Consider the following 13,255-nt stretch of genomic DNA (forward strand, 5'->3'; position numbering starts at 1 on the left):
CGAGTCGATTCTTTTTATTTCAGACACCTCTCAACAGGTAGCGCTAAGGTCGGCCAGTGCTACCAACTTCGAGACATCAGAGTTTTTTTTTATGATGCCCACTCGGGGAACTTCGGAACCTTTCGGTCCGGACTCCCAGTCACCCCCTCCACTTTTGATTCAAGATTTACTTTTAATTACGAGACGCGGTTCTCCGCGAGACACTTCGCGCCGCGACTGCAGACGGACCGTTTGATTATCGGCGAGTCGACGAGACACTGCAAGACTTCCGTCCGGCCGCAACCGACTATGTAGTCGCCTAAATAAGGGATGCTATCCCTATAATCTTCTTTATGTAGTTTAGTCCGTCTGCATAGTACAAAAGTGTTAGTTAGTTTTCTGTTAAATTATTTCTTTTGAAATGGTAGAAACGACCGCGCCAACCGCGTATTCGCGGGATCCAGTTCCTGGCTGGCGACGCATCTGTAAATAGAAGCCAACTCCCCTGCCTGGTGAGTGACGATCCCCGACTTTCCCCAACCCCCCCCCCCCCCCCTTTAACTTTTACGGGCATTTTCTGCCCCGTATACTGTCTGTGTACAAGTTCTGATCAGTTTTGATTCGGACTGTTCCAGACAGGGTCCGAGAGCCGGACGCCGAATTGGCATTTTCATCTCCCTTCCACAACAGGACACAAGCGCCCTGGCATCATGTACCCGCGTGATCTCCGGGAAACGAAGCCCCGACCTCCGGTGCTTCTGATCTTTTGATCCTTTTCTGAACTTTCTTTAAATTACGTCGTCAGATGCAGTTAATTAGATAAACATAATTTCTGGACTTTAAGTATATATCCTGGGATCGTTTAAACATTTTTGTACTTTTTTTTATTGGTTTATGTATTTTTAGTAAATGAAACTTTTGATAAATTCCATGTACGGCCGGCCAATAATTTTTTCTGAATATAACTGAGAGCTGTTTAAGAATGTACCTAATTAATATTGTACGTTAATATTTTCTTGTATCTGTTATAAGTTTCCTCAGTATGGAGTAATTATATTTCAGACGGAATAACACCTTGTTTTTGTTCGTTTCTAATAAACTGGTGAAACCAAAAGATCCACCCAGCAAGGCAAAGATGGTGGTCAGACCGTGGTTGGCTGCTACAAGAATGATGGCAGTTGGCATGGTTTGAACCTTGCTACAGTGGAGTGGTGTCTGGACTGACATGGCCATCGAACAAGACCTCATGTGTCAAATTAAGGTGCAAGGTGGTCTAGTTCATGGAAGAGGGATATCAGTGCTCTAGCCCATTTCAATTTGTCATACCCTGCCTGTCTTAGCCTGTATAGATCAATGGAAATTTTGACTGGAGTTTCACATAGTACATCAGAGCAACATGTTGAGCTACGAGAATCTAGGCGTGCAACAGATGCGCGGGATGCCGTAGCATTTCGCTTATGGCTGGACACCCATTCTCCTTGGTGCGAAATTGGCTGTCTCCGTTCCATTGACTCTGGTGTTGTTGGGGATGACAACATCAACTGTAACTGTTCTGTGTCTGCTGGTGTTGCAGCTATGAAGAGTGTGTTAGGTAGAACTTCGGCAATGTCAAGTTGTCAAGAAAAAGTAGGGTGAATCCGTTAGCAGCTATGAGCCGAAGTATTACCATACGGGATGAAATTGTTCCCGTCTGTCCCCAACAGTTGTTTTATGCACATTGGATGGGCCATCCACCACCAAGGTGGTAATTTTATGGAGTATCTGAAGTATGAACTTGCACCAAGGCCACCCTCTTTGTTTGATGAGGTATCAATGCGAAAGACACCCAAGTCTTCGCTGCTGCAGATCTTAACTTCCCACCAGTGCATAGACAGAATAAATGAAGTAGCCACAGTAATCGTTGATGGTGGTTTTCTTCTACATGAATTTGTCTGGGACCACCCACTAACATACGGTGAAGTCGTTCATTCTTACCTACAGTATGTTGTGAAACATTATTCGTCCAGAGCCATTGTTGTGTTCGATGGGTATGGAGAAAGTCTTACAACCAAAGGAGATGAAAGGAAGTGCCGTGCATCACGTAGGTGCTAAAGAAACTTTGAATTCGATAAGAATACAGCTGTCACTACTTCACAAAAGGATTTCCTCAATAACACACAAAACAAATCACAACTCATCAAATTGCTCTTGAAAAGCTTTGAACGAGCAGGACTCACTGTTCTTCAGGCACCGGCAGACGCAGACACACTGATTGTGGAAACTGCCATGGGAAACGTCTGTGAAACACCAGTTGTCGTCATAGCAAATGATACTGATATTGTTATGCTGATTGTAAGAGCTAAAGAAAACACTTGCATCAGTGTTCACAGCCCTGGAAATAATACTAGAACAGCAAAATTGTTCAACATTTGTGAAATTCAAAAACAACTCGGAGACTGCAAGAATTGTTTATTGTTGCTCATGCAGTCACTGGCTGCGACACCACTTCCGCCATTTTCCGTAAAGGTAAGAAGAATGCTTGGAAGCTTTTGAAACAAAATCCACATTTCCAGAACATTGCTTCCATATTTAGCAACACATCTGCTACTGCAGAAGAAATCACTGCTGCTGGCGAGGAATTCATTATCCACATGTACACAACAGAGAAATACTCCACCCTGAATGAACTTCGTGGACATCTGTATGCTCGAATTGTGGCCCGAAAAGCTGTGACTGCTACCTTCGAGCTGGCGAACCTTCCTCCAACAAGGTCCGCAGCCTTACAACACTCGCGCAGGACTTACTTGCAGGTACGACAACTCACATTATTAGGATCTGTGTGTACAGAAAATTTTATTGGCAATCCTTATCAACTGATGATATTTTAACCCTGCATTATAGGTCCAGGATTGGCTGGGTAATACTTTAACACCAACCAACTGGGGCTGGCGTGAGGTTCAACAAACACTTCTTCCGATTACCAGTGAGTTGCCACCAGCTCCCGATGAACTTCTACATCTCATCTCATGTGCATGTAGATCTGAGTGTGGATCAAATTGCTCCTGCCGCATTGCTGGCCTTCCGTGCTCTATTATTTGCACACGCTGTAGAGGTAGAAGTTGTTGGAATGTAGCTGAAGACATCAATGACAACCCAGATCATATGTAGTTAGCTGAGGTATGTGAACAAAAACTATGTTTCTGTTGTTATTGTTTCTCGTTATTTGAGATTTCTTATGATGCCAATAAAGAATTTGTTATAGTTCATGACATTACAAAGAAAAACCTGAATTAAAAATGACTATACAGAGTATAACATCGTACGAGATCTTTTTTTGAGAAGCAGGAGCATAATTTTAATATCATAAATGTAGTAAATAATTAAATCTCATGTAAAATTACTTACACAGTATAACAAAGCTGTTTATATCTTACTAGAGCAATGGCTTGTTAGAAGCACCAAAAGCAGAATATTGAGGGGTAAAAATGTCATCCCGCCTTTTGTCCGAGTCATATCTGATGGCGCACGCTGGTACTTGAGCCACCGTATCTCGGTAACTGTTTGTCACAGAGCAGTGTGAGATACACCGTTGAAAAGCTCAAATCGTAAGGAATTGATTTGAGCAACTTATTTTTTTGTTATTTGCGGTACTTTTTAACTTATGGATAATTTTTTCCATAAATTCCATGATTTTCGGAGAATTGTCAATGTTCGATCTATAATATTTTTACTTCAAGTATATTTTTTTTACTGTGTCTGCTTATATATAACATTGGTGTGGTCCAGTAGTTAATTTGAATCGATCCCTGTGGATGTCAGTTGATGCAAATAGTTTTCGGATGTACATTTGCATCCTTGTGTCATTTAGAGGCACTTACGACATTATTGCACGAAAAAAAAATTATAATGCTGACATGTGAAAATAGGGGAATTTCAGTATGTTGTTCAGCAAGGTGTTTAGTATCAATGAACCAATTTTCAGATTTACCTTTTTTTTTTTTTTTGAGGTAACAACCTTAAATTCCTGGGCTAAATGGGCCTGGTCGGTTGAAGAAAGATCAATTTTCTGAGCTTCTGGGGAAAGTTTGGGGTCCTATTTCAAACAAAAACATTGTAAGTGGATTTATGTCTACTGAACTCTTTCCTTTGAACCAAGACAAAATTCCCAAAGACCTTTTCGATCCTGACGATCTTGAGCGCTTCAAGAAACAACTTAAAATAGCCCAAGAAACAATAGAGAAGATCGAAAACCCTTCTTTGATAATTGTACATGAAGAACCAGAAAATCCTTGCAACATTCCTTATTTATGTGGGGAAATCTTCCCTACCGATGAAATGTCGTTTGGTGTCTTGGAATTAAGTTTGAAGAAAAAAAGATGCTGATATAAATGAGGCCGGTGGAACAAAAACTCATAATGTAGACTTAGATATCTTTTTTAAAAGCATCACCAAAACCACTGCAGCCTCAACCTCATCTGGAAGCCCCATAAAAAAAGCAGAAACACCACACCTACGGGGAAGTTTTAACTTTTGAAGATGTGTTAAAAAGACTCAAAGAAGCTGATCATAAAAAAACAACCACGAGATCAATTACCGAAAAAACTAAAGAACCAGTCAAGAAAGGCAATGCACCATACAAGAAACACAAAACCCATAAGATTAATAACAGCGAAACTGAAGATTAGGAAGAGACCGAAGAGATAATCAACTATGTTGACAAAAGTGAAGATGATTTAGATGCATTTCGTGAGAATATGGAGAACGAAATACTAGAAGTTACCTACTTGGCACCAACTGCTTCAGAAATAGTTCCATCCATGTACGTGCTTGTGGACTTAAAAGGAGGTCTCAGGAAGAAAACCCATTTCTGTTACGCCTGTAGAGTGGATGCAGTAGTAGCTGGAGAGTTGGAGGTTACTGGTCTAAAAAGTACTGATGGATCCAAATCTAAGTTAGTGTCGATAGAAAACGATAAATTCTCCATCAACATGGAGCAAGTGAAAGCTGTTTTGCCTACCCCATCATGCATTACAGAAGGTAGAAAAAACTGTACAACTTCAATGGTCGTGTCAGTGTCAAGGAAATGTAAAATTATGTATGATAATTTAATGTAATTTGAAGAGTTGGTTATGTGTTCCTCAGAATATCCTAGTCTTACAAACATTTCATTTTTTCTTTGCACATTACTTTCATGTTACTTTTTTTATACCCAATAAATAATCTGTTGAACATTATTGTAACTTATTGGTTCCCATCAAAGTGTGCATAATTTTCCCGTTTTCGCAGTCAAGTTTATGTGGTAACCTCTTGATGAGTAGATGAGTTGGGGTAATTGTGAAGATTACTTGGGGTAATTGTGAAAAAATGAGCGAAATTGTTCTAAGTAGGTTAGAGACATAACAGACTTAAAAATCATTCTTAATGAGGAATTTGTTTCATTTAATAGGCCTAGGTGAAAAAGTAACCATTCCCAATTACCCCCTACCCTATGGGGTAATTGGAAATTTTTGGGGTAATTGTGAACATGAAAAATAAGGCCATCAGAAAAACCAATTTCTATATTAGACACGTAGGAAAGTTAAATAAGATGTGTATTAACAAGTGTATGCATAAAAAAAAAGGTGTTAACATGGTTTGCATGGCCCTGGTGTTAACGAGGTGAAACCTTCCAATTCTGTTCCCAATTACCCCACCTGACCCCACTTCACTACAATCAGAGGGAGGACTGCAACGTCCTGTCTGGACGACGGTCGGTAGAGATGTGTTCATGTGTTGATCAAGTGACAGTGAGATTCCTATCGAGTACTCATCTTGTATTGTGTAACACACTAAATATACTTCACTTCCACACACTCTGACATTCAGCTTCTTCTCCTGATTTTGTATTGACTATTAACTAGACTACTATTTGTAAAGGTACTTATAAAGAGAAAATGCTGGTATTCCCCATTAATTGTTCAAATTGTTCTCCTGAACATGACAAAAAAATATTCCATGAAAATTGACTCTGGTTTTTTGCCATTTTTTTTAAACAAGATGGCAGAGATAGGTTTAAAACATTCATTTATGAAACACTTATTAAGTACAAACTATTTTTGACTTGTTCAGTTGATATTTGATGTAGCTTTCCTTTGAACACAAACAAATATATATTTTAAAATTTATGTTAGTTAGAAATAAGAATTTGGAAATTAGATACTTAGCAGAGAAAATTATTTTCATCTCCATACACGGTAGGTACTTTATCATAGCATTTAAGAAAAAAAATTTAATATATAGGCATTGTATAACATCATATTTATTCTTTTTCATAAAAAACATTCTGATTACTGGGCTGTATCTTAACATTCTCAATACAGAATCCTCTCAGAAAAAACTTCTTGACTGTGCACAAGCTATTTGTAAAAGCTTTTTAACTCTTAGTATTTATTTGTAGGTGTAGTGGACTCATTGCAAACAACAGGATTCCAGCCAGACTTTGCAAGTGCTTAGTTAACTATACACTAATTATACGAGAGGCAATTTTTTTTTCAAGAAAACATTTCACATGCAGGATGGAGTTATAATATTCTCACAACCTTGCAGCGGGCCTGTTCCTTATACACTAAAATAGCTCAAGAGAAGCAAGTACTACTCAAAGTAAGCTTGTTGTAGAGTGCTCTCTACTTCCATCACATAATCTGTGAAAGAGTGATAAACATGAGCTGTAGCACCTCGGAATGACATCGCTACTTCCGACGGTAGCGCTCCACATCTAGAACACAAGAACTATGTTACAGCCAACCAACTCTCCTGCAACACTACAACCAGACCAGACAACATTCCGACGCATACTCACCAACTTGGGCGAGACACAAGCCGAACAGTTATTTGCTCATGCGCTTCAGCCCTCTGTACATTTCATCTTAGTGCATGAAACTGTACCTACACATTTTATGGACAACTTAAACCAAAATTTAAAAAAAAGCCTATAACGATTTTAAAAATATACAACCCCCGAATGATCACAGATACATATTAAAGAACCAACAACAACTCATTTGATAACACAGAATTTATTACAAAGATTTATTAGCAGCGTTTGAGGGACCAATAAAAATCCTCAAGTTGAGAGACAAGCAATATACTCAAGTCAACATAAAGCCTATTTATATTCACAGAAATATACATGGCTCACTGCATCTTACCAAACATGTACTCAAGCTACATTAACTACCAACGTTACCTTTAGTTTCTTCTTGTCGTCGACCGCATCATCTTTTCCTTCGATGTCTAACTCATCATAGTCTTCAGAGTGGCGGCTGCTCGCTTTACTGTACCTGTCCATGACGGTCACCGATACCGCGTCGTCTCAAACTCGACCGCACTGAAAATAATTACACACGTGCTTTAGCAGCGGCGACGGCTCGGCCATCGCGTGTCGTGGCAAGTTAACAATAGCAGTGCGACTTACACAGGCCTTGCTGGGCAGCTTCTTGAGACAACGCTCGCACCTCCAACTAGAGCCCTGAGACAACGCACATGTCGGTGTTACAATCCGCTCAGCGTCTACCCCCATTCGCTGCGATACGTAGAAGCCACTCAACCACGAATGTAACCCAACAAGGGCATGGGTATTCATTACATTCATGCAATATTGCCAAAGAAATATCAGACGCACAAATATTTAATGCATGTATTGTTGCGACAGGCCATGCCACCGACATATAAAATATAATCCTTTATGATCAGATTCAATACTTAGTTAGCTTTATGGTATAGTGCAAATAACATTTGTCCATTTAGAGGTTTTTGTGTTGTCCTGATGTTTTACTTTAGTTCATGGTTTCAAGTATTTCTGATAATTTAATAGCTTTAATTTTGTAAAGTCAATAAATGTTAATTTTACATATGCCATTTGGCTAGTTTTAATGTGTGTCTGTGTAATTTTTAAGGTATTATTTGTCACTGTTTTTGTCTGGAAGCTGGGTGATAAAATATGTCAGTATTATGATGATAATGATGGATGATGATGATGGATGATGATTGATAGATGATGATGGATGATGATGAAAATAGAGTCTTGATACTGGATATAATTGTAACGCTGGCCTGGGATCAGTTTTTGGCTATGTCGTGGGGGAGTCCTTCTCAGTGTAGGAGTCCGCCACTGTCGTGGTACTCAGAGGGAGTGTCGGGTGTGGTTTACAATATAATGTAGTTGACGGACAATTTAAAATCATCCCCATTGGGGAAATTTTTTGGAACTTAGTTTTTAAATTAGTTCACCATGGCAAAAGCCCAGAATGAGGCAAACTGATTTTTTCATCTTCATTCCAAGGACAGAGTGCTTTGGTTGTAACATGCAGCATTAGGGCCTGAAAGTTTTATCAGAAACAAATAATCTTTGTTTCATGGGACATTTTGGTACCACTGAAAAGTAACATGTTTTAGAAGCAACACACTTCAGTTTTTTGATGTATTTGTGAATAATTGCGAACAGTATCATGGTTGGGAGGTGGTCGCCACTGTGGTTTGTGAATTTTCAGTCAAGAATAAAACAAGTTGAAACAGTAAAGGTTTTTGAGAGAGTTTATTTCTTTCATAATTCGTTGAAAGTATTAATTTTACAAACAGAACCTTTATTTCGGAACCAAGCAAGATATTGCAAGTGTTTACACATATGCAACAGACAGACCATTGAGCTAGATTTAGTGGACTGGACTGTTTACAGTAGCCTCAGTATGTGTGTATCACTTTGTGTACATGTGTGTTTTCAAATTAAATCATGGAACAATATGTAGGCTTGCAAGTAGACTGCGATTTTAACTGCTGCAGGTTTGAACGAGAAATTTGTTGTTGCAGTGTGTCTACTGGATTGTGGAAATAAAATTAAGTGCCATTCCATAGTAAGAATACTAAGAGGTAGGTTACAGCTTAACGCCTCTCTCGACATCATGACTAAGGCAAGGCAGTGAGGAAGTAGCAGTGGCAAGTTGGTACTTTATAACACTACCACAAGAATAACATAGGACATTAAAAATGTAGTATTTCATCCAATAAACAGCACATCCCATGAAATGTACCATGTACATACTTGACACATTTCTGTTCTACGCATACATGGAGTCATCAGCAAGACATTGCGCCACAATGTTAGATTTATTTTCTAAGCTACACAGAAGTCTTTTAAATTACAATTGCTTAATTGGTAATTTTTCACTTATTTTATTTATTTATTTGGTAGTTTGTAAGGCCTAGCTCAGAAATGCCTAAAACTGTATTATAATTTTTTAAATACCGTATGCATGTTCCCACAAATAATTTCACAAATTTATGAATTTAAAAATTGTATGAACCCAGTATCAGTAATTCCATGTCAAATCAGCACAGTTTTAATTTAAATTCAACCTGACACACTTATATTTCTATTAATTTTTTGTTTTTAGTTTACCTGCATAACGTAAATGAATTTAGCTGGTGACATATCTCAACCTGTACTGTGTGGGAAGGTTGGGGGGTTTCACTCTGGGACGTTAGGTATTGATGGCATGATTGATTTAGCCTTTAGCAATGTCACACATTTGTGGTGTATTACAAGGACTTGGAAGGGAAAATCAAAACCCAAGTTTTATTGTGATTTCTAACTGTCTGGAACATCATAACACAGTTATTGTCTACTTGTTTCAGAAGATATTTTAAAACTATTTGGAACAGAGATTAAAGAAACTCCCATAAAGACATTATATTTTTCAGATGGATCTGGTAAACCATATAAAACAAGAAGACCTTTCTGAACTTGTGCCACCACCAAAAAGACTTTCTTATGGCCAGGGGCCGGTTGCACCATTGAAGATCGCTGGTCGATCCGAGATCAGAAGAGGTAATGAACCAGGATCGACACACAAACGGATTGCACCATTCGAGTTCACCTTCTAACAGAGGATTGAGGTGAACCTCTGTTTGAACCACCGAAATTGATGGTTCAGAGCAGTTGGATCCGAGATCTTCTGTATTTTTCGTTGGTTTGTTGTGTTTTGTAGTCGTGTTCGCATAGATACTGGTTTGCTTACAATTGGTATTTTGATGGGCTACAATAGTTTACAGGAAATTTAGGCCGATATATTTTTAGGTATGCCCGAAGTACGGTAATTGTCATCATAATGTTATTTAAAATATGATGCCAATTCTTGCCAAGATTCTTCCTTCTGCTTACAAAACACGCCATCAGTTATCTTACACTCTAAAATATCCAGTCTTTCTTGCACTAAATCGACAAGGATGATTATCTTTTTCAGAGAAAAAACCTTTTTTAGGTACTGAAATTTTCTTTTCCATCGTCATGTGTACCCGCGTGTACCCCAGTCAACTCACAACCGACCACAAGTTTGTAATCAATAAACAAATAGGCTTGTATGTAAATATCACGAAGCCAACATTTACAGCAAGAACTTCAAATATACTAAATAAAATTCTCTGTGACTAGACGAAATTCAGCAGCCAATAGAAAACTTGCTTTCATTCTACAATCGATCTTTACCAACCTAAACCTAGATCGTGAGATCGAATGTCTGAACTCGTAAGTTCACTTTGGTGCAACACATATACACTGGATCTCAGATTCGACTTGAGATCACACTGAAACAAAGATCTTACGATCTCGGATCCGAACAGTTATTGGTGCAACCGGCCCCAGGTGCACCATTGTGCCTCTCAGAGTTTCGCTGTTCGTAGTTCAAAAATTATCTTAGTAATAGCAATCTGAACATTGCACCAAAATAAACCAGGATTCGATGACCATAGATTGCATGAACTTAAGGCGATTGGTGCACGGTAAAAAACGATCACAGGCCCGAAAACAATGAATTTTGTATCATATGACCACTAAAGAGTCTAGATGCCTATGTGGGTGACCGTTACTATGTAGGGAGGTCAGGAGCTTAGTTCCAGCTCGTCAGTGGCGAGATGGCCTTCATACGGGAAGGGTGTCGCTGGTGGTCGCTCTGCGGCCTGCCATCTAACGGGAACTAACAAAACCTCGAAGGTTGTATCTCGCTCTCCCTCTAACACACAGCCGATAAGGTTCTATCGTGCCCGGAGGAGGGAAAGGTTTATCAGAGTTCTCTTTCACTCATTCTTCGCCATGGTGAGGCGGAATGGATTATTTGTCCGCAACTGCGCAGACGTCATGTGGCCACTCCCGCACTCTTCTCACTCAACTCGCTCATTCTCTCACACTATTTCAATAAATCTTTTCAAATCTTCAACATCAATACTTTAAACCATTGCGCTTCCTACGGATTAATTATATTTCATGCAAGTGCCCGAACTCAGCTGCAAAAAAATAAAACGCGTCGTCAATTTTTTTCTTCAAAAACCTTCCCAAACACTGTGTGTTAAAAAACATTCTGAAAACCCATTTTTCTAGATAAATGGAAATTCTAAATCACCTACGCCACAAGGAAGCATTGTGCTTTAATATTATGTAAAGAAAACACCTCTTAGTTTTATAGTTATGTAAAGGTGGTGTGATATGTTTTAGATGTCGCACCATCTTATCATCCATGTAGAAGAGTTACCCGAAAAGCTAACAAGACTATTGCCATGGAAATGGAAATATGTTTAAGGAAATATTTTTCAAATGTTTGTAAACAGTAAACAACATATAAAAAATCTTATAACTGTAAAATTAAAATACAAACAACCCTATAGCAAAATTAATTTCAATATGAAAAAGTCGACAATAATGTTTACAAGAAACGAAATTGCAATAGCAATACAAAAATATCGCAATTTTGTTACATTGTTAATATATATATTATTTTTAATAAAGGCAATAAAAATGACATACTCAATATTTGGAATACAATAAATACCTTAAGCCCAACATAATTGCTGCGATATTCACAATAAATGCTTTTCTTAAATTAATATAGAAATTAAAAAACATCGTAAATAAATTATGAACATACATATTATGGTGAAGGAAAGTGGACACTATCACACTGAAAAATCTTAGAGGGTAGTTTTCCTCATCTTATTTCTTTCTTTGCGTTTTTGGTCTTGTTCGTTAAAATATTTCATGTTCAAATACTTGATACGCATATACGTTCTTGTCCTGACAAAACAGTATATAACTTCTTCTGGATATTTATTTTCAGTAGTTCAGCAAATAATTTTAGTCAGTGATTCAAAAATCCGCTCTTTTTTGCACAAATTGTTGCCATGAATATTATCAAAACACATTTCAGCGATCTTAATTAATTCAAAAAATTCATTAGTGGGACATTTTAAGTTACCCTTTGATTGTACATGTATCCAGCTATCGTCCTCCGAATTGAAATCCGTAGTGCCAAGGTCAGGATATTTATTTCTGAAACTGTGAGCTATATAGCCAGAAACATATTTCAGCCCTTCAAGAGAAATTTCGTCACTTGAAAGGGGCCTGGCCTCTAAATCTAAGTCTATTTCTTCCATGTCAGCAAGATCTATTTCATTTAAAGGTGATTTCTCTTGAAATGTCTTTGTAAAATACATTTCCTTGCACAAAAGTAGTTCTGTAATTTCATTCTGATAAGCACTGTCCTGTTCCATTTCATTTGACGAAAAATCACTTACCAAACACATTTTGTCTGTCTTCTCATCCGTGTTTTTCCGTTCAGCAAAAACTGCTGCAGAATGTTTTCACAATATGTAGTTTATAATTCTGTATTTAAAGTAAATGGGCGACAGATGCGTATTTTATTACATCCTTTATATTAGCTTCACCTGTATGTTTGTTTGTCTGTCCGTCTGTAACTCTTTCGACTAAGAGTGAGTGGCTCATCACTGTAAAATGTCCCACCAATTTCATCACGTTCGTTAGCCGAGTGGTCTAAGGCGCGCGACTTCTGAGACGTCAGCTTACGGATTCAGCGATCGTGTGTTCTACTCCCGGCCACGCAGGAAATAAAGAATGTTTTTTTTTCTGGTAAATTCTAAGATTATATCCATACATCTAACTGTAAATGATTCGGAGAGACTTTACCATTTCTTTGTGACGTTTCAACTCCAAATAGTTATCTCAGATGGTAATAGGTAGTGTCGGTAACTCATTTCCCTATGATAATTATACATAAATATAGTTTAAAAAACTAAAAAAAAACATGCTTTTAAAGAATATCAAACCAAAAAGTTAAAAATAAATATAGTTTAAAAAACTAAAGAAACATGCTTTTAAAGATTATCAAACTAAAAAGTTAAAAATAATTTTAAAATTTAATTTATGACAATAGTATATAAGCAATACTAGTATAAATGAGAAAAAAGCATGGGGCGC

At 37.9% G+C, this 13,255-nt stretch overlaps 2 protein-coding genes across 4 annotated transcripts in view; one reads left to right on the forward strand and one right to left on the reverse strand.

The window, feature by feature from the left end:
- The window catches only part of LOC134542617 (GMP synthase [glutamine-hydrolyzing]), a 417,842-nt gene that overhangs the window by 189,561 nt on the left and 215,026 nt on the right, over positions 1 to 13,255 (forward strand). The gene's annotated exons all lie outside the window — the stretch shown is intronic.
- The window catches only part of LOC134542627 (uncharacterized protein CG7065-like), a 135,484-nt gene that overhangs the window by 74,949 nt on the left and 47,280 nt on the right, over positions 1 to 13,255 (reverse strand). For 2 of the 3 annotated variants that reach the window (XM_063387024.1, XM_063387023.1), the window contains exon 2: positions 7,184 to 7,324. The exons of the other annotated variant lie outside the window; for it this stretch is intronic. In XM_063387024.1, coding sequence (XP_063243094.1) covers positions 7,184 to 7,285 — 102 coding nt within the window. In that variant the 5' untranslated portion in view covers positions 7,286 to 7,324. The remainder of the gene's footprint in view (positions 1 to 7,183; positions 7,325 to 13,255) is intronic. 3 annotated transcript variants of the gene reach the window in all.

Source organism: Bacillus rossius (assembly GCF_032445375.1).
Source record: "Bacillus rossius redtenbacheri isolate Brsri chromosome 9 unlocalized genomic scaffold, Brsri_v3 Brsri_v3_scf9_1, whole genome shotgun sequence".
NCBI lineage: Eukaryota > Metazoa > Arthropoda > Insecta > Phasmatodea > Bacillidae > Bacillus > Bacillus rossius.